Source organism: Diceros bicornis, chromosome 37 (assembly GCF_020826845.1).
Source record: "Diceros bicornis minor isolate mBicDic1 chromosome 37, mDicBic1.mat.cur, whole genome shotgun sequence".
NCBI lineage: Eukaryota > Metazoa > Chordata > Mammalia > Perissodactyla > Rhinocerotidae > Diceros > Diceros bicornis.
In genome coordinates, this window is record NC_080776.1 from 28229136 (window position 1) to 28257122 (window position 27987).

The 27987-nt window shown below is 41.8% G+C and overlaps 1 protein-coding gene across 5 annotated transcripts in view; it reads left to right on the forward strand.

The window, feature by feature from the left end:
• Positions 1-27987, forward strand: part of FARP2 (FERM, ARH/RhoGEF and pleckstrin domain protein 2) — a 110636-nt gene that overhangs the window by 32936 nt on the left and 49713 nt on the right. For all 5 annotated transcript variants that reach the window (XM_058533374.1, XM_058533373.1, XM_058533376.1 and 2 more), the window contains exons 3-8: positions 12637-12741; positions 13436-13478; positions 14635-14713; positions 17143-17240; positions 19855-19969; positions 25413-25560. In XM_058533374.1, coding sequence (XP_058389357.1) covers positions 12637-12741; positions 13436-13478; positions 14635-14713; positions 17143-17240; positions 19855-19969; positions 25413-25560 — 588 coding nt within the window. The remainder of the gene's footprint in view (positions 1-12636; positions 12742-13435; positions 13479-14634; positions 14714-17142; positions 17241-19854; positions 19970-25412; positions 25561-27987) is intronic.

A 27987-nucleotide genomic window follows, 5' to 3' on the forward strand; every position in this document is an offset into this window, starting at 1 on the left:
AATCAAACTTATTCAATAAGAATTTTCCCACACTCCTTAAGACAAAGAATAAAGAAGTACTTTGTTAGCTAAGCTTTTGTAGCCCGTTCCCATCCAGACAAAATCTTTAATGGTACTTTTGTCAATGTAAATTTTTAACAATATGCTTTATGTCTAAGCTTGGGGAAGAACTTTAGTGCCATGACCAACTGGAAAAATGGAAACACTGAATAAAAAATTTTAGTTTTTAACCTATATTTTGTATATTATATTCTTAATGCTGTTTCTCCTCCAGACTAGTATTTGAAACACAGTTCTGATTTGGATGGCTGCTTACTTCAGTGGGAAATGGTTTTCTTCCATTGTGAATATCTGTTGATGAGCCCAGTACTCAAGTGTCTGTAAGGCCTTTCCAGTATAGTTCAGGGAGAGCTCATTTCATCCGAGCAGTTGCTACCTTGGGAACATGCAGTGGGTGCTACAGTCCAACTGACTGGTGAATTTCTGTATTTTTAGGAACAGAAGGTAAATTTTAAGTATAGAAGATGTGAGAGGGTAGAAATGGACATGTGACAGATACAAGTGACACTGAGAACAGAGCCAACTATGACATTTAATGAGCTACCGTCCTGGTCCTGATGCCCCTATAAAAATTAAGAGGAATTACCTGTGAAGAATTATTTTGGCAAGTAATGTTGAAAAATACTCTTAAAGTTTGGTATCTTTAAAATACATTATAGAAAAGATAGTGAGTTTTCACATGTTTACATACATGTTGGCAAAAGAAAGAAATTATTGGATGCCATTTTGAGTAACATGCCCCCATCATAGAATCCAGGCCTCTCCATCTCGTCTTTTCTTTCTTGTTCTAGGTAGATGAAACAGTCTCCTCTTTTTAGACACTTACCAAGAAGATACTTTGCGGCACTAGCCCCGTGGTGTAGCGGTTAAGTGCGCACGCTCCGCTGCTGGCAGCCTGGGTTCGGATCCTGGGCACGGACTGACGCACCGCTTGTCAGGCCATGCTGTGGCGGCGTCCCATATAAAGTGGAGGAAGATGAGCACAGATGTTAGCCCAGGGCCAGTCTTCCTCAGCAAAAAGAGGAGGATTGGCATGGATGTTAGCTCAGAGCTGATCTTCCTCACAAAAAAAAAAAAAGGAGATACTTTGCACACTTGATGAACACACAGTCCTAGATGAACTGTGCTCAGGAGGGGTGTGAGCTCTCTCTCTGCACAGTTAAAAAGTGTTTTGTGGTGATTCTGACACGGTTCTGTATGTGCAGACAGTGCATCCCAGCTTTGGACTTCGAAACCATCATGTGCCAGATATCATGCAGAGCAGTTTTCACACATTGTTCCATTACATCCCCATAAAACCCTCAGGGTAAGAATTGTATTTATTTTTCAAATGAGGAAAACCCAGGCTCAGCGTACCTATCAAGTGGAAAACCAGGATTCCAACTCCAAAGCCTGTACTCTTATGACTATAGGATGAAAGTTGTTCCTTGTGATGAAACCAAGGAGCCGGGAAGTACCCGGAGAAAATACCTGATTTCTCTTTTACTTTGAGCAGAGAATGACCAAGCCTTGGTCAGGTGATTGTCTCTGCTATTTTGGAGGTGATTAGGCAACACACCAAAATTATATTTCATCATCTTGACCATCAGTGCTTCCTTATATTTAGCTATAATCTAAACTGTTAAAATTAAACTGTTTCTTCTAGTTTAGTCGTCTTAGGTTTGGAAAATAAATGGTCAACATCTTCCTAAAATCCTTGACATACTTGGAAACTGTGAGGGCCTGAGGGCAGCCAGGAGTGGTCTAGAGACTGCATGGCTGCTCTGCCTCCTGCTTCACTTTCCGCATTTGGAGAACCTTTCTTTGCATGCGGCCTGCATTATACCTCACACATTCCTGTTACTTTTGTTTGTGATGAATTGTCCCATCTTTTAATAAGTTATGTTGGATTGGACTCAATATTTATGGTCATAACAGAAGATTTTTTCCCAGTTATTAAGTGATTTGTTTATTCATTTACAAACATCTGAGCACCTACCAGGTAAACAACTCTGTGGGCCGAAGAACCTCCCGACTGTTTTTTTATCATTTGAGTTGAAGTATCAAGAACCACCAAGCATTTTGTCCTCAAGGAGAACTCGTTCTGTTGCAAGTCTCTACATGTCTGGTGATTTGTTAATTATTGAACAAAATTCAAAATATGGTTTTTGTTCTTCTAAAACATATGGTCTAAGAAATTATGTCTCTTTTGTGTTCAGTGCTTTGAAAAATGATTTGTGTATAAACTAAACTGGATGGGTGTGTGTTTTGGTGTCATGCTGTCATAGCAGCGTTTTGATCTCTGGATAACTGAATTTGCATATGGTGATCCACTTTAAGTGAGTAAATTCCACTGTGGAGGTACTGTACTGGACGTATATTTTTCGGGTATGTTCTGTTCTGACCATTTTATAATTTTTTTAATAATTTTATTTATTTATTTATTTTCCCCCAAAGCCCCAGTAGATAGTTGTATGTCATATAGCTGCACATCCTTCTAGTCGCTGTGTGTGGGATGCGGCCTCAGCATGGCCGGAGAAGCGGTGCGTCGCTGCACACCTGGGATCCGAACCCCGGCCGCCAGCAGCGGAGCACGTGCACCTAACCGCTAAGCCATGGGGCTGGCCCTGTTCTGACCATTGTAAAAGGGACCTTGACAAACTAGATTGTGTCTGGAGGAGACTGATCAGATGAGGAGATACGTAGGTGGAGATTGGAGAGACATTTGGGCCAAAGGCTAGGAATTCTTTTTAAACAGAACTATCCAGGAATAGAACCAGCTGCCTTGCACGTTGTGAGTTCTGAGGTTATCAAGCAGCAGTTAAGTTGACACCTCAGAGATTTACTAGAGGAATTAATGTAAAACTAATGAAAGATCAGTTTTCATGAACTCTAAAGGCTTTTTTGCCTCTTACTTTCCTTGTACTTTCTTATTGAGGTGTAACCTACACAGTAAAATGCACAAACCTTCCATACACAGCTGGATGAATTTTACATATGTGTGCACCCACGTACCACCACCTAGATGAAGATGTACAACTTGTGCCCTCCCAGTCAATTACAACCCTCCAAAAGTAGCCACTATCTTGATCTTTAATACCATAAAATGGTTTTAGCAGATCTTGAATTTCATATAAATGTAATCATAAAGTGTATATTCTGTGGGATTTATCGCTGTTGTTGCTGTTGGCAGTGGTTTCTTTGTTTTTTCATTGCTGGGTCATATTCCGTTGTATAAACAAATATGGATATTATTTATCCATCCTGTTTGACATTTCAGCTGTTTTCAGTTTTTGCCTGCTATAAATAAATCTGCTGTGCATTGCTGAACATGGCTTTTGGTGTATGTAAACAGACGTTTCTGTTGAGCATATACCCAGGACTGGAATTGCTGGGTCATAGGGTATATGTATTTATAGCTTTAGTAGATGCTGTCAATCATTTTTCCAAAGAGATTGTACCGATTTATATTCCCACCAACAATGAGTGAGACTTCCAGTTGCTCCATGTTCTTGCCAACACTCAGTATTATCAGTCCTTTTATTTTTAGCCATCCTAGAGGGAGTCTTGTGGTATCTCATTGTGGTTTTGATTTGTGTTTCTCTGATGTCATATTGTGCAACTTTTCTTACTGTTTATCAGCCATTTAGATATTCTCTTTTGTAAAGTGCCATTCAAGTCTTTTTGCCTGTTTTTCTTTAATTACATTGTCTTTTCCTTATGAGTTGTAGATCTTTATATATATATATTGGCTGTCTGACTTTTGTTGGATTTTTGTATTGCAAATACCTTCTAGTTTATGACTTGCCTTTTTCCTGTCTTAACAGTGTCTTTTGCTGTACAGAAATTTGTAATTTTCAGGTAGTTCAATTTATCAATCATTCTTTTATGGTCAGTGCTTTTTGTGTCCTGTTTGAGAAATATTTACCTACCCCAAGCTTTATCATTTTACTTTTCCATGATTCGTGTTGAATTAATATTTGTGTATGGTGTGAGGTAGGGGTCAGTATTCATTTTTTTACCATGTGGATATTCACTTCTCTCAGTACCATTTGTTGAAAAGACCATCCTTCCTGCACTGAATTACAGTAGTGCCTTTGCTGCAAATCAGATGACTGTGCATATATGGATCTGTTTCTGGACTCTCTTGTGTTCCACCGGTCTGTTTTTGCACCAATACCATACTGTCTTAATTACTGTAGCTTTAGAATAAGTCTTGATATCTGAAAGTGTAAGTCTTCCAACTTTGTTTTTCTTCAATGTTGTCTTTGCTTTGAGGTCTTTGGTATCAATATAATTTTGAATCTGCTTGTCAGTTTCCATAAACACAAGCTTCTGGGATTTTAACTGGAACTGCATTGAATCTATAGATCACATGGAGAGAACTAACATCTTATATGGAGGTATATACCATATGCATAGTTGGAAAGATATTGAATATATCCCTTCTTACATTATTTTAGCTTTTCTCAGCAATGTTTTATAATTTTTGGTATAGCAGACTTCTAGATCTTTCAATTTATTCCTAGGTATTTGATTTTCTTTGCCATTGTAAATGGCATTTTTTTATATTTCACTTTATTATTAGTTTATAGAAATAGTTGCTTTTTGTGTATTGACTTTATACCCTGTCACCTTGCTAAATTCATTTATTAATTCCAATAGTTTATATGTAGATTCTTTTGTTTTCAGCTGCCAAGATTCTGTATTTTTAAGTTTTCTTAACTTTTTATTTTGAAGCATTCTCAAACTTACAGAAAAGATGCAAAAATAATACAAAGACTTTTTTTTCCTGAGTTGAGAGTGAGTTGCCAACACTGTGCCCCAACACCTTTACACTTGAAATGTATTTTCTACAAACAAGGAGGTTTTTCATCAGTATAATTCAGGACATTAACACAGGTCCATTCCTTCTGTCTGGTCCCCAGGCCCCATTCAGGTTGCCCCATTGGTCCCACTAGTGTCCTATTATAACAAATGATGCAGTCCACAGTCATGTCTCTCTGGTCTCTAACCTGTGACTTTCATGACCTTGACATTTTTGAAGAGCACAACAGTTATTTTGTAGACGAGTCTCAGGTTGACTTTGCTGTTTCCTCATGACTGGATTCCGGTTGCGCATCTTGGGCAGAGTGTCATGGCCTGAATGTTTGTATCCTCCAAGTTCATGTGTTGAAACCCAACCCCCACTGTGATGGTATTAGGAGGTGTGGGGCCTTTAAGAGGTGATTAGGTCATAAGGGTGGAGCCCTTGTGATTAGGATTAGTGCCCATAGAAAAGAGACACCAGGGGCCGTGCGCTCCGCTGCTGGCAGCCTGGGTTCAGATCCCAGGCATGCACCGATGCACTGCTTGTGAGGCCATGCTGTGGCAGCGTCCCATATAAAGTGGAGGAAGATGGGCACAGATGTTAGCCCAGGGCCAGTCTTCCTCAGCAAAAAGAGGAAGATTGGCATGGATGTTCGCTCAGGGCTGATCTTCCTCACACACACACACACACACACAAAAAAGACCCCAGAGAGCTTCCTCACCCCTTCCACCACCTGAGGACACAGCAAGAAGATGGCAATCTGTAAAGCAAGAAGCAGTCCCTCACCGACTCTGAATCTGCCGATGTCTTGATCTTGGACTTCCAAGCCTGCAGAACTGTGAGAAAGAAATTTCTGTTGTCTATAAGCCACCCAGTCTATGTCATAGCAGCCCAGACAGCTAAGACACAGGGATGGCACAGAAGAAATGCTGGGTTCTCGCTGCGTCCTTTTACATGGTGTACAATTTCACCGTGTCCGATTTCTAGTGATGTTCACTTGGACCACTTGATTGAGGTGAGATCTGCCAGGCTTCTCCACAGTGAAGTTACTCTGTGTCCCTCTGTCATTAATAAGGGTTTTGTGAGGAGGTTCTTTGAAACATGTAAATATCTCATTGTTCATCAAAGTTTCATATTTTTCATTTATCTATATCAGTATGGACTCGTGAATTCCTGTTCTGTTCAGTGTGTTCCCACCCATCATTTCATTATTTCCTTTGATGCTGAGTTTCTCCCAGATTTAACCAGTGGGAACTGCGTCTGTGTCCTTTTGACATGTCTCCATTATTCTGTGACCACTTCCTTACTTTCTGGCACAAAATATTCTGGGTTCATTTTACTCTCTCCCTGCCCCAGAATTGGCATGAGCCCTTTCTCCAAGGAAGATATGTGTGGGACGTGTGCTCCTTACTTTCTGAGTCTTGCTGATCCCAGGACCTCTCAGTAGACAGAGCTCGGGGCTGTGGCCCTCTATGCCAGGCCACCCTCCTACATAGACATATTCCCTATTGCTGCTCTGACATCCTACTCTGGGCTGCTGTCTCTATTGACATTACCCCCTCCAGACCCACCCACCCCTTCACTAAAGGATAACCCCTCACCCAACCTTGGTTTCAACATCCTGCACTTGGTCCTTGGGTACAAATTGCCCCTCTCCCGTCTTCAGCCTACTTTTTTATTTTTAAAAAATTATGTAAATTAAAAAAAATAGATTAGTACATGCTCATGATACAAATTTCAAAAATATAGGATATGTAATCACATGGTTCAATTCTCAGGAACCAACCACCATTCCTAGTTACTGTGCTCCTTCCAGAGAGTCTATACATTTACCTACATACATATATATTATATTCTCCCATACAGATGGTAGCATAGACGTTGTTCTGCCCCTTGCTTTTTTCTCTTAACAGTATATCTTGAAAGTCTTCCCATTTTAGTGCATAGGGAGCTGCCTCAGTCTAATTCTGTGTGCCTGAATTAGACCTAATTCACCTAATTAGGTGAATTAGACCTAATTAGACCTAATTCAGTCTAATTCTGTATTAACCTGTCGTGTACTGGTAGATTTAGGGTATGTTTAATTGTTTGCTATTAGAAGCATTATTATAACAAATATTATTTTATATGCATGGTTTTGCACCTGTGAAATACTTCTTAGAAGTGGGATTTTTAAGCGACTGGTGTGGACATTCGAATTTTTTTTTTTTAATAGGACAGAGCTTCTTTTTTGGCGGCAGGGGGTGGGGTTGGGGAGAGATTGGCCCTGAGCTAACATCTGTTGCCAATCTTCCTCTTTTTCTTTTTTCTTCCCAAAGCCCCAGTACATAGTTGTGTATCATAGTTGTAGAGTTGCAGCTCTTCTGTGTAGGACGCTGCCCCAGCATGGCTTGATGAGCGGTGAGTAGGTTCATGCCCACGATCCGAACCAGCAAACCCAACCACTGAAGCAGAACACTCGAACTTAACCGCTACGCCACCAGGCCGGCCCCGGACATTCGAAGTTTAAAGGTAGTTCCAACCTAGCCTTCACAGAGCTTGCACCAGTTTGCTCCCACCAGCCCCATGCTGGGAACACTCCGCCTGTTTCCCATGCTCCCTAACACAGTGTGCGTTCATACTCTGAGTTCTGCCAATCTGACAGACAGAAAACATGGAATCTTAGTTTAATTTTGCTTTGTATATCTCTAATTATGAGTCCAGTGAGCCTCTTTTTATGTGTTTAAACATTTAGGTTTCTGTTTTTGTGAACAGCTGTCCTTTTGCCCATTTTTCTACTCAGTTCATAATCTTTTTACTTACTGACTTTTGCAGTTTGGTATATTTTAAAGAAATTAGCCCTTTGTGATATGAGCTATAAATGTTTTTTCCCTATTTGTCTTTGAAGAAGTCTTTTGACTTTATAGTATTTCTTTTTGTGCAGACGTGTTTTATTTTTGTGTTGTTCAGTCTCAAGCCTCCTGGTATGGCCTTTATCTTCTGGAGTGTACTGAAACAAAAGTACTTGCAGTACTTTGATGAGTAGATGTTTTTGTGTTTTAGATGTTTTACTCATCTTGAAATTATTATGTGAGGTAAGGGTACAATCTTATTTTTTTCCAGATGAAAATCCAACAGTATTTACTGAATAATCTGTTTTCCTCTCACTGATTGATTTGAAACATCATCTTTGTCAGACACTCCAGTATTTCCTATTTGTGGGTATATTTCTTCACCTCCTATTCTAGTCCATTGATTTGTCTGTATGGACATGCACCAGTACCAAATGTTTTAATTACTGTGGTTTTTCAACAAATTGAATATCTGATAAGGCCCATCCTCCCCTGTTTTTCTTTTTCAGAATTTTCTTGGCCATTCTTACATTTAAAAAAATATATCAAGGAAGACAACCACAGATGTTAGCTCAGGAGCCAATCTTCCTCACCAAAAAAAAAAATCAACGGTAGAATCAGCCTATCAGGTTCCTCAAAGAATCCTTTTGATACCTTGGTTAGGACAGTGTGGAATCTGTGGGTTTATTCATGGAGGACTGATGTCTCTGTGGGGTATCTCTGTCCAAGAACATGGTATGCCTATCTCTTCACACCTCTTTTCTGCTCGCCTTTTTCTCTCGCATGAAAAATTTCTCCACAAAGCTTTCTTTTATTAAGTTTATTACAAGATATTTCAACTTGTTGCTGTTACATATGTGGTTGTTTCTTCCTTTCTCTTCTGAAAATGGTGGTTAATTGTGTATGTGGAGGTTATTAATATCTGTATAATAATTTCCCCCCACCAGCTAACTGAATTCCATCTTTTTCGTAATAGTTTTCTGGTTGATGTTCTTGGATTTTCAAAGTAAATTATATCTGCGAACAATGATAGTTTTGCTTCCTCTTTTTCGATTTTTTGCCTCTCTTTTCTCTGTTTTGATGTCAGTGTTACGCAGTAGTGATGGAGTGTACTGTTGGGAGTGGCCTCCTCGTCTTGTTAGATGTTAAAGATTCACATATCTTTTCCTTTTATTAAGAATTTGTATCAAGAGGGGAAATTGAATTTTATCAGATGCCTTCTCAGCATCTCAAATTCTGTGAATAATCCTAGGATTGTTTTTTCCCTACAGGTCTATTGATATGATGTAGTAATAAACATTCTGGTATTATATTGAATTATCCTCTATCTTTTGACTAATTTTTCTTGGTTATGTTATATTTACTTTTAGTTGTTGGATTAGGTTTGCTGATATTTTAGGATATTTTCATTGATAACCATAAATGGAAATTTTTCTGTAGGGTATATGTGTATATGTCGATTTGTTTGGTGTTTGGGGGTTCTTTTCTATAAAACAGATTTAGAAGGAATTTCCCCCCCACCACCGTGCTTTGGATTAATTTAAATAGCTTTGGAAATGTCTGTTCCCACATGGTTTGTGAAAACACTGATTCTGGTGGTTTTTCTAGGAGTTGAGTATGTATTTCAGGTGACACAGAGAATACAAAATTCCTTTTGTTAGCTGAATATAGAATAGTTGACTTGGGAAAACTTTTTTAGTTTAGTAAAATTTACTCCAATTCAGGAAGTTAAACACACTTACATACACATGTATATATGTGTATCCATTCATGTGTATATGTGTGTGTCCATACAGGTGTGTATATATGTATATCCGTTCATGTATATATGTGTCTATCCACGTGTGTGTATATATGTATATCCATTCATATGTGTGTATCCATACATATATGTGTATATAGACACAAATACATGTGTAATTAATTGTATTTTTGTACCCTTATTTACAAACCCTGTTCTGGTTGTTGGACATTGCATGATAACGGTGCTCATGTGTGTCTGCACATCTGATGCACATTGGTGTCCCTTAGTCCAGTGGTGCAGGCCTCCTGGAGCAAGCCCAGGCTGCACTAACTGTGGGTGGAGGGCTTGGTTGATGGCAGTGGGTGGGCTTGGGTAGGGCTGTGAACCTTACCACCTGATTGGCACACAGGGTGGCGAGGCAGTTGAAAAAGAAGAAGAGAGGGCCAAGGGTATGGTGCAACGGTGGACAGTTTGGGCTTTAGGCCATCTGTGGTGCACATATCAGGTGGGCCTGGATATTCAAGGATGAATAAGACAGTCTCTGCCCTTCAAATTCACCATCTAGTAGGAGGAATGCACCCAAACAAATAAATGTGTAAACAACAATGCCATAAGCACAATACTAGAGATAAGTACCAAGTGATTTGGTAGTTAAATGGAACTGACTGAAATTAAAGGGAACCTTACAGATGATGTGAGTTGTCAGGTTCTCAAAGGATATGTTGGAGGCCAACAGAAGGAAAATGAGAGGGAATTTTCCTGTGAGGGAGTAGATTGGGTGTGCAGGTCACCCTTGGATAGGTGAAGTAGGGCTGTGCTTATCAAGCTGAGGGAGGTTGGGGTGTTCCCACTTGATCCTGTGGAACCTCCCCACGCCCCACCCTACCTCCAGTCCTGGAGCAACATGTCAGCAGGGAGAATAGTGAGGAGGGACTGCATGGTTCTCCTGGTGGAAGGGCATGAAGGCATGGAGAGGAGACATGGCTTTGAGAGAATTTTCTAGGATGATCATATAACCCAGGGGTTGTTTAGGTTTACAAGGAGTTGATTGCATCAAACATCATGATTTTCCGTGATTTCCTCCTGGTGAACCACCGAGGGGGTTTGATTGCACGTCAGCCTGAGAAGCCCTGGTCTCGGTTTCTCCTTGATAACACAGTGCCTACAGGGCACTGGCATGCCTCTTCCTGATACCCAGCCACATCAGAGTGAGCTCTTCCCGTGATACTGTTAAGAGATGATGTTACAGTGACTTACACCCAGGGGATCTCTTCTGTTCTTCATAAATCTTATTTTCAATGTAAGATCACTTTGTAGCTCACCTTTCCGTTCTGATGATGTACTCCTATTGGTTCTCTGTGTGCTTCTTTGTTATGACAGAAGGCAGATTTTTATTCCTTTAAATAAGAGTTCTCACTTTAGGAGCATAAACACTTCTTGGGTACACAGAAAGAAAATCTGGTGGTTGAACTTAAGGAATGTTGTGTCCTTTGGAACAGTGGAGATATGTCTGTCCCCCCACTGCATATATAATTTTTTAATTGTAAAAATGACATATGCCTATTGATGAAAACCTCAGACATTACAGAAGTTAATAAATAAGGTGAAAGTGAAAGCCCTTGTCCGCATCCCCACTTCTGTTCAGTCCTTTAACAGCGGTTACCTTTAAAGATATGGTGTACAGTCTTCCAGACTTGTTTCCGTTTTATGAAAATGGGATAGGTGTATTTTATGAAACAGAATCATATTATATACACTGTATAGAAATGGAAACCTTTTTTTCTTTACTAAAGTGTAGTCTGGGACTTGATTTCGTAATAGTACATGTAGAGTTCTGTGTTCTTTTTGAGAGCTGCATAATTTTCAATTATAGATGTACCACTGTTTATTTTACCAGTTCTTACTGAGTTGGTCCTTGCATATTTAGCTCTGTGCAGTTGTGTGAGAATATTTGTAGGAGAAAGTTCTAAAAGTGGAATTGGTGGGACAAAGATATGTGTACACTTTATTTTTTTTAAAGTTTATTTTTCTCTTTCTTTTTTTTTTTTTAAAGATTTCATTTATTTATTTTTTCCCCCAAAGCCCCAGTAGATAGTTGTTTGTCATAGCTGCACATCCCTCTAGTTGCTGTATGTGGGACGCGGCCTCAGCATGGGCAGAGAAGCGGTGCGTCAGTGCACGCCGGGGATCCGAACCCTGGGCTGCCAGCAGCGGAGCACGCACTTAACCGCTAAGCCACGGGGCCGGCACCTATGTGTACACTTTAAATTTTGAAGATGTTTTCACATTATCCCAGAAGGTCATATGAACTTACGTTCTCTCCTCAGGGTGTGGACATGGCTGTTTTCTCACAGCCACGCCACTGTTGGCATCATCATTCTTCTAATCCTCTTTGACGGGTGGAAAATGACATCTCGCTGTTTTAGTTTAGTTATTATTAGAGAGCTTGAGTGCCTTTTTATATGTCTAATAACCATTTGTATTTCTTCACCCAATTCGTAAGAGCAATATGAGAGATTATAATTTTTTTCAGTATGATTCCAGATTATGACTTGGTTCAATGTCTTTCTATTCAGAAGTTTTTCGTTTTTATTTAATCGAATCTGTCCGTCTTTCATTTGCACTATGCTTAGGAAGACTTTACTTACTCCAAGATTATAGAAATATTCTCTTCTGTTTTATTCCAGTCTTTAGTTCACTGGAATTTATTTTTGTAAACAGTGTGAACCAGAGATCTAACTTCATTTTTCTTCTAAATAGAGAGCTGATTGCCCCACCTCATCTGTGAACTGTCCATGCTCTTGTCACTAACGTGAAATGCTACCAAATAATAAATTTTTCACTGGGATCTTATGCAAACATGGACTGTGAAGCTCACCTTTTTAGTAAATATCAGAATTATTGGATAAAATGTTTACCGAGACTAATAGCCTAAAGTTACAAAGAAATATGACTAAAGATACACTGAGAAAGGAACATTGAAGGCATTTTTTCGCTTTATTTTTGTGTCAGTGTCTGAGCACGAAGAGCCTCAGGCTCATTTACTTGCTTTGTGATAGTTTATAAACCTTACTAGAAGGCAAAGTGAAGCAAAAAATTAAATACAATACAGTTTTACATGTGGGAAGTAGCTTTATGCGACAGGGTCATAAATCTCTATTGTTTAAAGTCGCTTAATCTTCCTCGTGGGTCTTCTCTTCTACCTATCACAGCCTAAATGCGACGGCCAGACGTTACTGACCCAAGTGTGGAAGCGCTTGAACCTGATAGAATGTGACTACTTCGGCTTGGAGTTTCAAAACAGCCAGTCCTACTGGGTATGTGCTTTTAATTGTTCTAGAAACAGGCCCTCGAGATGTCGTAGAATGCTTATGGTGTACACGGGCACAGAGAACCTTTGAGGACCTGCTGTAATGATACGAGCGAGGTATTTCATAACTGGCACATTATTATTATCAAAGCTATTAAAATATTTTATTTGTAGCTGTAGGGAATATATTTGCCTTTTATCTAAGACTGAATTTGCATTCTCCCCAAATTTGTTCTATCTACCAGCACCTGTGCCAAGGAAATCCTTTCTTCATAAGTTATAAAAGCAACCTCTAGTACATCCTGCATGATAATCATTTTGAAAGTGGATTTTGAGCAAACTGTTTTACTAAACTGGTTATGCCTCATTTTGCTTAATAGATGAACCTTAAGAAGTGTGGAGCTTTAATATTTATAGGCAGAACTATTTTAAAGAAAACAGCAGCCTCCTGTGTGACTTAGTGGAGATGTCTAGTATAGCACGGCATCTCACCGTCTCCCTGCACCTCTCAAAGCAGGCACTGCCATACCTCTCGCGGTTGGTCAAGACTTCACTTTGTGTGAGAGTGGGAGCGCAATGCCTTGCCTTAAATATCTCTTAATTATAAATATTTTTGTATTTCATAACCTACTTATTAAATAGAGAAATTATTTAATGGATTTAATTAATTTAAAAGATGTCTTTTCTTAAATCCTCTTTAGATTTGGCTTGAGCCTATGAAACCTGTTATTAGGCAAGTACGAAGTAAGTCAAGTTTTTTTAACTCTTTAAAATTCTGTTCATTTAAGATGCTTTTGTTCTTGATTGTACAGATTGATGCATGTTCATATGTTCCTTGTCACCACTCTGGATAGCAGTGAAGTGATCACTGATAGCAGATGGACTTGGAAGCCATTTTGCCGTTCAGTTTTAAAGTAGAATAGAGTAGATGGGAGTGGGGCAGTAATCTAACTCAGATGGTTCTAGGTTACTTGCCTTAAATTTGAATGTAATAGGATATACTGTTTGATATCACTTTAATTTTTGACCAGTAGTAAGTATGCAGTTTCTAAGTTATGAAAAGACATTGAGGTTCTTCCTTTAATTAGCATTTTTAATGAAATAGTTAATACTGTTCTGTAATTGTAAACAATCATTTTTGTTAGTCTCTTTATTAAATTTTAAAACTTAAGGCATATAGTAATACCTCTTAGTTCTTATATGATTGTGTAGGATGAAATCTCTAGGAGTCTGGATTCAGCTGTAATTTTTTTAGTACTAAGTTGAGGAGAAAAGAATGTGTAAAAGTAACTTTGCTATTCACTGGTAAGCTAAGACCATTAGGTTGCCATAGCATTTTAGAAAAACAATTTCTCTTTTCTTTTTGGTGAAAATTACATGGCTGTGTTACTACATTATTATAAAATTTCAATAAAGCTAAGATACTCAGATGAGCTAATATCTTATGCTTTTTGTCTACAGTAATCAAGTTGTTCTAGTTCAATATAGTGAGTGATGATAACATTTTTCTTTCATAGAAGTATATGAGGATTTCCAAAATAATGGCTTTTTTATTGTTACTACCACTAATAGTGTAAACACCGTAACGTTTTTTAATCCTAAAATATAAACAAGAATATATTTTAAAAGTGTTATGTGCAATTTCCTGCTTGTTTTTAGGGTTTGTTTGAGTAATCTCTGCTTAATGCACAAATTGTTTAATTTTTCTTTGATATATGTGACTGGTACTTAGGATTCCTAATTTCACACATAGGAAATTTATTAATATTATCTTATTTGAAAAGATTTGCTTAAACAGTCCATTTGAAAGCACTAGCTTAATTGCACTGCAATATATGGAAAGATACCAAATACTGAGATTGACCTTATTTGTGAAGTTTAAAATTTTTTCTTTTTATAGAGCTAAAGAATGCAGTGCTTCGCCTAGCGGTGAAGTTTTTCCCACCTGATCCGGGTCAGTTGCAAGAAGAGTATACACGGTAAAGAGCCTGTGTTGAACTGGAGCTGCCGTCAGCAGGGTCTTGAACTCACCTGTGTCTCCCACAGCACCTCGCTCATTAGGTGCTCAGGGTATATTTATTCCAAGGATGAATGAGCCTAGTATACATGTAAAATTGTAATCAGTGTGTAGTTGTCAAAAGAAGCATTTTGGCAGTTAACTCTTACACAAACACAAATGCAAGTAGAACTTGGAAGAAAGGTTTATGGTACAAGTTTGAGAATAGACAATGGAATGTTAGGTTACTGTTGAACTAATATTCCCCAGATGAGCATAGGTTTATACATGTGCATAAAGTTCTTAGGAATTTTGCCCATATATTTACCTCTTTATCAACAAAATACACTTAACTGGGAGAAGGACCAGGTGTGAGAGTCCTCAGTATATGGGGGCAGAAATATCTCGGGTGACTTCTCTTGCGCTACTCTTTTGAATTCAAGTTGATTCTTTGCCAAATGATTGAAAGAAAATGTTTACAGTTATTTCGTCTGGGCAATAGGATTATGGGAGGTTTTTTTCCCTTGTGTTTTATGTGCCAATTTTGTAATGAGGAATAAAGCAACAACCTAAAAATCAACTCAAAACCCAAGGTCAGCTGTAAGATAAAAGAGAACTATGATGATGTTGTAGTAGTAACAGAATAAGCCTTCCTGACTAGAAATGGATTCAAAACTGAATCATAGATGTCTTATGAACCTCTCTTTAAAAGGTTTTTGCAGGGGCCGGCCCCGTGGCTTAGCGGTTGGGTGCGCGCGCTCCGCTGCTGGTGGCCCGGGTTCGGTTCCCCGGGCGCGCACTGACGTGCCGCTTCTCCGGCCATGCTGAGGCCGTGTCCCACATACAGCAACTAGAGGGATGTGCAGCTATGACATACAACTATCTACTGGGGCTTTGGGGGAAAAATAAATAAATAAATAAGATTATAAAAAGGTTTTTGCAGATCTTCTTAATATCACGAAGCCATAGACTGTCAGCTGCCGGAAAATGTAGAGATCCCATTAGCCTACCCTCTCATTTTATAGGTCACAAGAAGTGTTTTATGAGTGAACACAGAACTTACTTTAAATAGTGTATTATACCTGACATTTACCAAAAAAGTTCCTTTTGAGGGAATAACTTTTAAATATGTATACCTGGAAAATGATGAGTAACAGGAAGTGTTACCTAATTCTGGGTCCTGGATCCTAGCCATGTTTATGAGGTCCTTTTTTTATTTATAAAAAAGTACATCTTTGTGGTAAAAGGAAAAAACCTTTAAAATAAAGCTATGTAGAGAGTAAATGTTCCCCTTCACTCTCTGCCCACCCTACTCTCCCCAGAAGTATTAACACTTGGGCGTGTGTCTTCCAGAAGAAGTCACAGCAGTATAGAAGTAGACCTAGGGCTTTAAAGAAATTATTATTTTACAAAGCAGTATCAAGCTAGACATATAGAACTGTGGTTCGTGTTTTTTTTTTTGTTTTTTTTTTTTAACTCTCATGTCCACAGCATTCCATGGACATCTTTCCATGTTAGTATGTTTGGCTGTAACCTAATTTATTTAGCCATTCTCATATTAGTGCGTATTTAGATTATTTTCAACTTTTCTCTATTATAATGCTGCAAATAAACATCCTTGTCCACATATCTTTGTGAACTCTGGAAATATTTCTGTATGAAAAGTTCATTGAAGTGGAATTGGTGAGTTAAAAGATATGGATATTAAATTGTAAGAGAATACAGTAAATTTTAACAGTTCACGCTAGAGTGTAAATTTCAACAAGGGCAGAGAGAGTTTGTCTTGTTCACCGTTGTATTTCCGCTTCCAAGAGCAGTATCTAGAGCATAATACGTGCTTAGTGGTTATTGGTTGATGGAATAAATGAATATATAAGTATATTCAAAGTGCCTTCTCTAGTTACATTCTCACCGTTGTTATTCAAGAGTACCTGTTTCTCAGATCCTAGCCAAGACCAAATATTATCAATCTGTTAAAAATTTCATAGCCACATTTTAAGCTGTATCTTAATTGAATATTTCTGCTATTTCACACAAAATCGTGAGTGCGGTTTAGCGTGTGTTAACAGAGAGAACGTGAATTTGAGAGCTTCCCCTGTGAAGGTGTGGCTCCAGATCTTGTAGTGCTGTGGGATGTGGTGTGCCTGCAAGCGGACGTGTCTCTGCATCGTCAGCGTCACAGTGCTCCTGTGTATCCCGTACTGTGTGTGCTGTCCGCTGTGTGACTCAGCTCTCTGAGCTGCTGCCATGGGAAGGGCCTCTTGTGACTTGGCCTTTGCTCACTGTCTGCTCTGATGTTGCTGGTCCAGCTGCTGCTTTCTGGGGCTGTGTGCTCTCCTACGACGGAGACATAGGGTGTATGTTCTAGAGCCTTTGGAGTTGATCTCTGTGATGTTTTGAACTCCCTTCTAGATACTTGTTTGCCTTGCAACTTAAGAGAGACCTCTTGGAGGAGCGTCTGACCTGCACGGACACCACGGCAGCCCTCCTCACGTCCCACCTTCTGCAGTGTTAGTATCTCCCAGCCACGGGCGGAGGCCTGTGTGATGTCATAGGTGCACTCACATGCAGATAGGACTAGCTTCACCAGTTGCTGATGCACCTGCAAGGTTAATGAGCATGATAAAAGATCAGGGTGTTTCAGTTTGCACATTTTTTTGACAAGCTGAAGATTAACTTCTACAGAGTGGAACTCCTTGAGGCAAATAGTCTCCACCTAGGAAATAGAGGCTCAAGGCCAAAATCTGTAGCCACGTGCATTTTTTTGGTTTGTCTCTCATTTGTGCCTTCGTGCATTTTACCAACCAACCTCTTCAGTCAAGGAGCCAGACGCCAACCCTGACTCTCAGCACCCCTAGAAAGAGGGGGTGACATTCACCCCACTTCTGGGGTGAATGTCACAGCCCCTCTGGTGACAAATTAGGCATTAAACCCTGAAGGAAAAAGACACCGTTTCTTCAGCGTCTCACACAAAGCGAGAGAGAGTTCAGAAGTATGTGAAGAATTATAGTTACTTCAAAAATAAACTAGGAGAAATGTAAGGAGAGGTTCTGAAAAACAGGTGTGTGCTTTGCCAGGGCTTTACAAAGCCCCCAGCTGGCAAAATAGAAAGAAGGAAAGACCCACCTTGCTTCTGGACTAGAGGCTGAACCACATCTTCCTGGCATAGAACTAATGTTTTTGAAATTTGAGCGCAGGAAGTATGATGTAGAAAGTTTCAGAAGTTTTGGGAATTTAATAAATGTATGGATTAATTTGCAACTGACTTGGCTCTTCCCCTGGCACACCTTCTTCAGACAGCACATGTTGTCGTAGGTTTGCCATCCTGCACTCTGGGACTCGGTGTCTCTCACTAACGTAAGTTCTTAATGTGACTGAGTTATTTTTGTTTGGCCTGAAGCCTTCTCAGGTAGACAGATGGCTTTTCAGTGCAAGCTGTCGTTTGGCAGTGCCACTTGCTCAGGGGCTCTGTATATAGTTTAGTTTTGTTATAATACCTTGCCCATCTGTAATTTTCACGTTAGAAGTATCCTGCTTAGGGGCCGACCCCGTGGCTTAGCGGTTAAGTGCACGTGCTCCGCTGCTGGCAGCCCGGGTTCGGATCCCAGGCGCACACCGACGCACCGCTTGTCAGGTCATGCTGAGGCCACATCCCACATACAGCAACTAGAAGGACGTGCGACTGCGACATACAACTATCTACTGGGGCTTTGGGGAAAAAAAGGAGGAGGATGGCAATAGATGTTAGCTCAGAGCCGGGCTTCCTCAGCAAAAAGAGGAGGATTAGCATGGATGTTAGCTCAGGGCTGATCTTCCTCACACACACACACAAAAAAAGTATGCTGCTTAGATTGAAGGAGGCTAAAGAGACGTGACAACCAAATGCAATGTCTGATGCTGAACTGGGTCTTTTTGCTATAAAAGACACTGTTGGACAATTGATCAATGTGAGTAGGGTCTGAGGCTTGGATGTAGCAGCAGATCATGGTCCTATCCTGATTTGGGTGGTTGTGCCGTGGTTATGGGTGAGAATGTTCTGAATTGTAGAAAATACACACTAAAGTGTGATGTTATGCATGCAACTTTTCTGTGAATTTGAGATTGTCTCAAAACAAAAATAGAAGTATATTGCTTAAATTTATTGGGCTTTAACTACTATTTTTAAAACTTTCGTAGTCTTAAAATACATGAAATTAGAAAAAGACATTGTTCCTCAAGAATTTGAGAGGCCCTAAAGGGAAAGTGATTTAAAATGCATTATCCGGGCCGGCCCTGTGGCTTAGCGGTTAAGTGCGCGCTCTGCTGCTGGCGACCCGGGTTCGGATCCCGGGCGCGCACCGACGCACCACTTCTCTGGCCATGCTGAGGCCGCGTCCCACATACATCAACTAGAAGGATGTGCAGCTATGACATACAACTATCTACTGGGGTTTTGGGGGGAAAAAAATAAATAAATAAAATCTTTAAAAAAAATAAATAAAATGCATTATCCTGAAACAAATAAATAAAATACACTATCCTGATCACAATAGTCTTGAGACAACTTATGAATGGAGTGTGGTTTAAAACATAACAAACACTCACGTTAAACTGGCAGCTCAGCATTTGCCTCCCTGGAGTCACTCACCAATGTCTTTGTTCTTCAAAACTCAGAAAATTCTCTTTACCTGCCTTTATATTTGCCTTTAATAGCATAAAATATTTGGAAAAATAAAATACAAACTCTTGTTTAAGGGATATATTATTTTACTACAGATTGGGATAATTTTTTTCTACTTTTTTTTTTTTTTTTTTTTTTTGTGAGGAGATCAGCCCTGAGCTAACATCCGCCAATCCTCCTCTTTTTTTGCTGAGGAAGACGGCCCTGGGCTAACATCGGTGCCTATCTTCCTCCACTTTATATGGGACGCCGCCACAGCATGGCTTACCAAGCAGTGCGTCGGTGCGCGCCCGGCATCCGAACCAGCGAACCCGGGGCCGCCGCAGCGGAGCGCGCGCACTTAACCGCTTGCGCCACCGGGCCGGCCCCTTTTTTTCTACTTTTAATGTATGCATTTGCATGTACAAATGCTTTTATTTTTCTTTATTTGAAAATTAAGATTACTGACTGTTATCTCATCTCAGCGGAAATAGGAGATTATGATGAAACCCTGGATCGAGAGCACCTCAAAGTCAACGAGTACTTGCCCAGTCAGGAGCGTTCTCTCGAGAAGATACTAGAGTTCCATCGGAAGCACACGTAAGTTGGTCAGAATCGGCAGCTGGCACGCTGTCACTGCAGTAATGACTACATAGTGCATTTAGCCAAAGGAGCTGTCATTAGGGCTTCCACAAGACTTTGACTAAAGTGATGACCGTCCACTCCCAGGGAGCTGCAGTCATGTGGCTGCAAGGTAGGCCGCTTTAGAAAAGATTAGAAAAGAGGTCAGGGCACCGGGAGGAGTGTCAATAGCGGGCTGTCATGGTGGTCTCTACAGGTACACAAGCTTTCTTAACTGAAGGGGTGTGTGAGAAGTGCCTGGTGACTTGCCAGTGGTAGAAGTGTTCCTCCACTGATGGAAACACAGTGCTGAGGTGGAGCGGAGCAGGTGTGTCCACTATTGTTATTCATGCTACTTCGTTTTGGTTTCTCCAAGACTTGACACTGGTGTGTTTTTCTGGATTGAAGTGAGGGAGACCTAGACGAAAAGTGCTAGAGGAGGAGGGATTGAAGAGGGATGTGGGGAAAGGGCCATGAGGAAGAAGAACCAGGGCTGAGGACTGTGGCAGAGCTGGTAGTGATCTTCAGTTCACCAAAGGGAGAGCTCTACGGGGAGAGAGCCCGGATGACTCAGCCTTGCCTATGTAATGGAGCCTGTCGAGATGCAAGTTTATTCCGTCAGATCACATCATACAGGTAAAGCTCTATGGAATCCCCTTCACACCTTCAACAAAAGTCCGGGTGTCAACTATCTATCAGTCACTACTAGCGGCACTGGGGGGGCAGTTTGAACAACGCTGACCAAAAGTCCTACCTCGAGGATTTACTTGACCCTTGTAAGACATTGTGCTTCTGCACACATTTACCTCTCACAAGTACTTAGGGAGTGCCTGTCATATGCCTGGCGTTGGGGCAGGCACTGGATACACACATACATTGCTGTAGATTATGATACATGAGCTAGAGTGACGGGCAGAGCCTATGCGGTGGGGGGAGGAGCAGTGAGATCTGAAGAAGGATTGAAAGGATGCTGGAGAGGCTTCTTTGAGGAATTAGCCATGAGGGAGGGGGGCATTCCAGGCAGAGGCAACAGCCTGGGGGGGTGGGGAAGGGCCCAGCATGACAGGGACAGTTCCAGTTTAAGCAGTGGAGCAGTGGAGCTAGTAAAAGAGCCAGCTGCTAACAGGAGGCTGACAGAGCTTACGGCAAGCCACGCTCTGTGCAAGCTACTGTGATCCTTAAACGCCGTGCATGACATGTACTATTGTGACCCCCATTTCCATATGGTAAAACTGAGTGAAGGCACAAGTGACGTTTTGGGGCACCTCTTGGTGTCAGTTCAGCATGCCTGGGCTACCCCTGTGGAAGCCACAGTCTCAGTGCGGGGCTGTGGCACACTAGGGCTCTGGCCTCTTTCAAGCATTGCCTTTATTCTGTCTGGTAGCAAGGAAGGTACTGCTACTCCAAGTGTCACATCCGGACCCTGATGACCAGCTGAGCAAAGGGACGTCTCCCAAAGGAGACGGTCACGTGTTCAGATTTGTTCCTGGAGTTGGGGAGAGGGTCTCCCCTACTGAGACACACAGAGCCGGGGCTGGACACCTGGAGGAAGGGGTGAGGTCAGCACTGCACTGCGAAGTGTCCCACCAAGGCAACAGTGCCCAGTGGACAGGTGGATCTGGGATGTGGGCAGAGCGTCGTCAGCACGTAGGCCAAATCAAGCTGTGCAGCGGGTGAGATCAACTAGGGGAGGGGAGAGACAGATCGAGAAGAAAACAGAGCCCAGGACAAACCCCTGAAGACCAGCCTTGGGAAGATGAACAGAGGAAGGGGCATCCACAGAGGCCATGAGAACAGGGCCTATGAGAACAGGGCAGTGAGCAACCAGAGGAGGGAAGAGAGCCAGGAGCCTGGGGAGCATGGACCCCGAGGGAGATTGCTTTGGGAAAGGGGCCACAGCCCCCACCGCCTGGGGGCTTGGCGACATGACTGTCTGTGAGCCCCGGCAGCTTCATGAGGTTCAAGGTGGACACCACGCTCAAGTGCACTGAAAGTGAGGTGAGGAAATGGTGACAGGTCTGTGAGCAGTTACACGGAGGAGCCTGCCTGTGAAGGAAGCAAAGAACCATGCCTCAGGGGGGTCTCGGGGGCCTGTGCGTGTGTTCATATGAACATGTGTTTTTGTGTGTACGCATGTGTTCATGTGTGTTGCTTATGTGTATACATGTGTTTTGTTCATGTGCACAGGTGTGCATGTGTTCTTGTGCACATGTATGTGCTTGTACGTGTGTGCTTATGTGTATGTTCATATGCATGCCTATGTAGGCATGTGTGTATGTGCTTGTGTTTTAAAAACTGTAGACACCTAGTAAGAGAGAAGTCAGACGATCTGCTTTATACAGTAATAAAATAAAAGAATCCTTGGGCGTGGCTCTCTTCTCTGGGTCTCACAGTTCTAATATGCTACCTTTGTCCACCACAGTCATCAGAAATTTACTGCACATCTTCTATTTTTAATCATTCTCTGTGTAGGTTTTTTAAAGATAATATTGTACCTTTGTTTTAATCAAGATAAATTTCTTACGTAATTTATAATTCTATTCCTTGACCCACTGGAAACACCCTTGTGATCACTGAATAGGATATTGAAGAAGTGTTTTTCTTGACTTTTACCATATTTCTTTTGGATCTTTGAGATTGCAGAAAAAGATTTGAAAGCTGGTGTCAGTTTGTTTAGGCTGCTATAACAAAATACCATAGACTGGGTGGCTGTAAACAAAATAAATTTTTCTCACAGTTCTGGTGGCTGGAAAGTCCAAGATCAAGGCAGCGGCAAATTTGGGTCTGCTGAGAGCCCGCTTTCTGATTCATAGACAGCTGTCTTCTCGCTGTGTCCTCACATGGTGGAAAGACTATGGGAGCTCTCTGGGGTCTCTTTTATAAGGACACGAACCCCATTCGTGGGGGCTCCACCCAATCACCTCCCAAAGGCCCCACCTCCTAATACCATCACATTGGGGGTTAGGCTTCAGCATATGAATTTTGGGGGAACAAAAACAGTCCATCACATTCCACCCCTGTCCCTCCATAATTTATGTCCTTCTCACATGCAAAATACATTTATTTCACCCCAACAACCCCACAGGTTTTAACTGGTTCCAACACCATCTCTAAACTCTAAAGTCCAAAGTCTCATCTAAATAAGATATGAGTGAGACTCAAGGTACAGTTCATTCTGAAGCACAAGTCCCTCCCAGCTGTGAACCTGAGAAACCAAACAAGTAATGTGCTTCCAAAGTACAATGATGAGACAGGCATAGGATGAGCATTCCCATTCCAAGATGGAGAAATTGCAAGGAAGGAAAACGTGGTGGTCCCAAACAAGTCCCAAACTTAATGGCAAATGACATTAAACCTTAAGTCTTGAGAATAGTCCTCTTTGGCTCGTGCCCTGCCCTCAGGCCCACTGGGGTAGCAGTGTCACCTAGAGCTCAGGGCCTTGTAGCAGCTGTCAGCAGTGGCCCACCCCCGCCACACCACGGCTCTCCCAGGCTAGGCTCACACTGCAGCTCCAGGCAGTGCTGTCCTTAGAGATGGAGGCACTCTGGCCTGGGGGGGAGGGCAGCCCTCATCTGAATTGCCTTCAAGGTCCTTCTTCCATTGTCCTGACTTCTAATTGAGATGACTGATGCATACTAATCGCTTTACTGGACAGTCGCTTGGCCACACCCTTAGTGTTCTCATTTTTTGCAATATGGACAGGCTGAGAATTTTCCAAATCTTTAAATTCTGCTTCCTTTTTGCTTAACAATTCTGTCTTTCAGTCATTTCTCTCCTCTTGTATTTTACTATAAGCAGTCAGGAGAAGCCAAACCACACCTTCAACACTTTGCTTAGAAATCTCTGAGCCAAATATCCAATTTCATTGTTGACAAGTTCTACCCTCCACGAAACACTAGAACATGAATACAATTCAGCCAAATTTTTTGCCACCTTATAAGGAAGATCGCCTGTTCTCTGGTTTCCAATAACATATTCCTCATTTGCATCTGAAATCTCATCAGAATGACCTTTACTGTCCATATTTCTACTAACATTCTGTTATGATGGCTTAGATATTCTCGAGGAAGACTGAGGTCTCTCCACTGTCTTCTTTTTTTCCTGAGTCCTCACCAGAATCACCCGTAACATTCATAATTCTAGCCTGCACCTCAAAACTATTCCAGCATCTCCCCAGTACTCAGGCCCAAAGCTGCAGCAGTGTAACTGGTGGCATTTCAAATAAGCATACCTTCCAGATTAGGGCTTCTTGGAAAGCAGTTATGTCACACACTGGGTGTTCGTTCTTGTTGATAATGGTTTATTAACGTGTAAGTTAATAGTCAGGTGGCTATATCAAATTAGTCAAAGAATGGAAATCCGAGGAATGGCATAACCAAACATCCAGGAGCTCAGGTGTTTAGAAGGAAGAAGAAAAAAAAAGTTGTCAATGAAAAATCTGACATGTAGGGTTCAGGCCTTGAGTGTGGGTGCTCCTGACTAGGGCACTCTTGCCTTTGCCCATCTGCGCCTCCATCTGAGCATCACCCTCCCGGAGGCTGTTGGTGCAGTGCCGGCCATGGTCCCTTTCCTGGTAGTATGACTCTGGACTGTGGACTTGAGAAACACACTGCATGTGGGAGACCTTTATGTGGGTAAAACCAATTGTGTTGGTGATGATATTTTTCAGTTTTATGAAATTCACTTTCATAATTTCATTGTTATAAAAGTATATTCTAATGGTTAGAATTGTACATTACTGGGGCTGGCTCAATGGCGAAGCAGTTAAGTTCACGCGTTCTGCTTCAGCGGCCCAGGGTTCGCCGGTTCGGATCCTGGGTGCAGACCTACTCACTGCTCATCAAACCATGCTGAGGCAGCATCCCATATAGAAGAGCTACAACTCTACAACTATGATACACAACTGTGTACTGGGGCTTTGGAGACAAAAAAAAAAAGAGGAAGATTGGCAAAAGATGTTAGCACAGGGCCAATCTTCCTCAAAAAAAAAAAGAATTGTACATTATGAAAATAGTTTTTTAAAACATTGAAATGGGTTTAATGAGATACTAGTGTTATGTTTGGTTATTTCCTCTGTTTAATGTCTGTCTCTGCATTGTAATGTTTTCACATTACCTTGTCGGTATTAAGAACAAATTATAAGGCTGAGCATCCAGTGAGTGCAAAGGAACATCCTACCCATTAGGAAATGGATTACAGAATAGAAGGAAGTAGACAGTGTCTTCAGTCTCTGTGTGCAGTGTGTTATATTTGTCGTGGATAAATAAACTGACAGGCGTAACGATCTACCCTCTAAAACAGAGCTTCCTTTGTTGGTCTGTCTTACTCTATTTTTTCTTCCTGATCACATCTGTAATACGTTCTGGCTCTTTCAGAAGTGGAGTTGTTTTCAGTGTTGTGATCATGCTGTCTTTTATTATAGGGGCCAGACACCTGCTGAGTCGGATTTCCAGGTGCTTGAAATTGCCAGAAAATTGGAAATGTACGGCATCAGATTTCACACAGCTTCTGACAGGGAGGGGGCCAAGATTAACCTGGCCGTTTCCCACATGGGTGTCCTTGTGTTCCAGGTAGGAAGGGTGGGGGAGTGGAGGGCAGGGGTGTTCTGTGGCTTGGTGGGTTTGCTTTTATATACGTTGGTCAGTTTTTGTTCTGATGAATAAGGTCTTGGACTTGGAAGAGGAACTTTGCATGTCATCTAATCTGACCTCTCACCCAGTAGAGAAGTTGTTTTCTTGTCCTTGTCACCGTCACGGAGCCCACTGCCACCCCAGGGCACCCAGTCAGGTCCCGCTGTTCCTTCTAATGTTGAGCCAAAGGTTGCCCCCTTAGAACCTTAAACCAAGACTCTGGCTCTTCCCTGTGGAAGAGTCTCCGTGCCTCAGGGTGGACCTGCTGCACTGTGAGGTCTCTACAGTGGGTCGCAGTCATCGTTTAAGTACATGAAACAGAATAGACTAGAAAATATCGGAGGGCGTTGCATGTGGTAATGTCAGCATGGTCTTGTGGAGTTTTGTAGTAGTGGTGTTTGGAGAGGCGAATAGTTACATACACAGTTCAAGTTCTCTTTGTAGTGAAGTATATGTGTCCTGGGGTTTGTGATGTCAAAGAGTGGGAAACAACTGCTGGAGAGCAGGCCCTCAGCATCTCCAGAGACCATAGGTGAGGCCAAGTCCTCTCTTACCCAGGCTGAATGTGTCCACCTTCTGCTCTGACCCCGTCTTGGGAGCTCCCTAGTCACTGGCCCTTGTGAAATTGTGCCACTCGACCTTAACGTGGTGATCCTCAACAGGCCCGCTCAGTGAGCTGCGTTGTGGGAGGCTGCATGCTTGGAGTTGGGCACTGTTGCCTGCAGGAGCGCACTGCTCTTTGCACTGTGGGCGCCTTGGAACCTGTGTTCACCTAACTGGCGGGGTTGACTCAGGCCTCCCCAGTCAAGCCACGCTTGTCTCATTTTTCTTTTCCTTTCTTCTTTTTAACCTAGCCATCCAATTTCAATTTCTTGTCAGAAAAAAAATTTAATTTTGATTTTAGAATGTTAATTGTTTTATACGCTGTACTTAATGTGATGAAAGAACAATAAAAATCCATGATAGAGACAGCTTTAGCAAGCCATACGCTTTGAGTGGATGGTCCCAGGGCCTCCCACACCTGCTCACTCTGATGACAGTTCCTACATCATGCAGAGATTAAAATCACATATCCATCCAAATCGAGCTGTTGTCATTTTTCCAGAAAAGGACAAATAATTTGTAACTGAAGAAGTTGTGAAAGCAAGAGATTAGAGACTTCGGATTAAAGATGGCAGATTGAATTCATCTCTGCTCCCTCAAAACCCCCACCAGAATGACAACAAAGGTTTTTTTGTCTTTTTTTAATTTAAATCAGTAAGAACAAAGAATGGAAAAGGAAACCACAGAAGATGAGGACTATCAGCAAAATTTTGGAAGTTGGGAAATGAGTAGATGAGTGGGAATTGACTGCAGAATGGGAAAGGCTGAAATCCAGTCGCCTGCGGGGAAAAACCAGGGAACAGGCCACTGTGTCCCCAGGGGCCGGGAAAGGCAGCTCTGACAGCCAAGGCAGGCTGGGACTGGAGACAGAAACCCAGTTCTGTCTGTGTGAGGAGCATTTTCAGCACCAGATCCAAGCCAGCACAGCCCCTCCTTGTCCTGGAAGAGGGCAGGGGTCTTCCTCTCTAGAGTGCGCTCAGGTGGAGATGAGGTGCCTCGCAGTAGCCACTGTTAAGTGAAGGTTGAAGGGAAAACCTGTAATCTAACGGTGTGACAGGTCCTCCTGAACTCAGCCCCCTAGAATGCTGGCCAGGCTGACATCTTCCAGAGACCTGCTTACCAGAAAGTCCGACCAGCCTTGCAGGAGCCCTGCAGGTGTTGATGCTGGGACATCCCATGGTGACCCCACACCAGCCCACAGAGAGCTGCCAGCCAGCATTTTAGAGCCTCCTCTTTTAAAGACTTTCATTTGGAAACACTTTCAAACTTAAAGAGAAGCTGTGGGAATTAGAATAGCACATAGAGCCCCCACGTGCCCTTTACCCAGAGTCACTGGATTGGTGTTTCACCCACTTGCTTTATCATTTATAGTTCCCTCCTTCCCCCTCTCCACATGTGCACACACACCAACATGCATGCACACACACATGCACATGCACACACACAACTCTCTCTGAAGCATTTGAGAGTAAGTTGCATGTATCAAGGCCCTTTACCCCTAAGCACTTCAGTATGTATTTCCTAAGAACAGAATACTCCCTTCCATACCCACAATGTAGTCATCACTGAGGCAACTGATAAACAGTTCTTTAATCTAATGTACCATTTCTTTTCCAGTCTCATCAACTGTCCAGTGAGGTCCTTAAAGCTTTTGTTTTTCTCCAAGACAGGATCCAGTCCAGGAGCAGACATAGCATTTAGTTGTCAAGCCCTGGTCTCCTTTAACCTGGAGCATTTCTTTTTTCTTTATCTTTTATGACATTG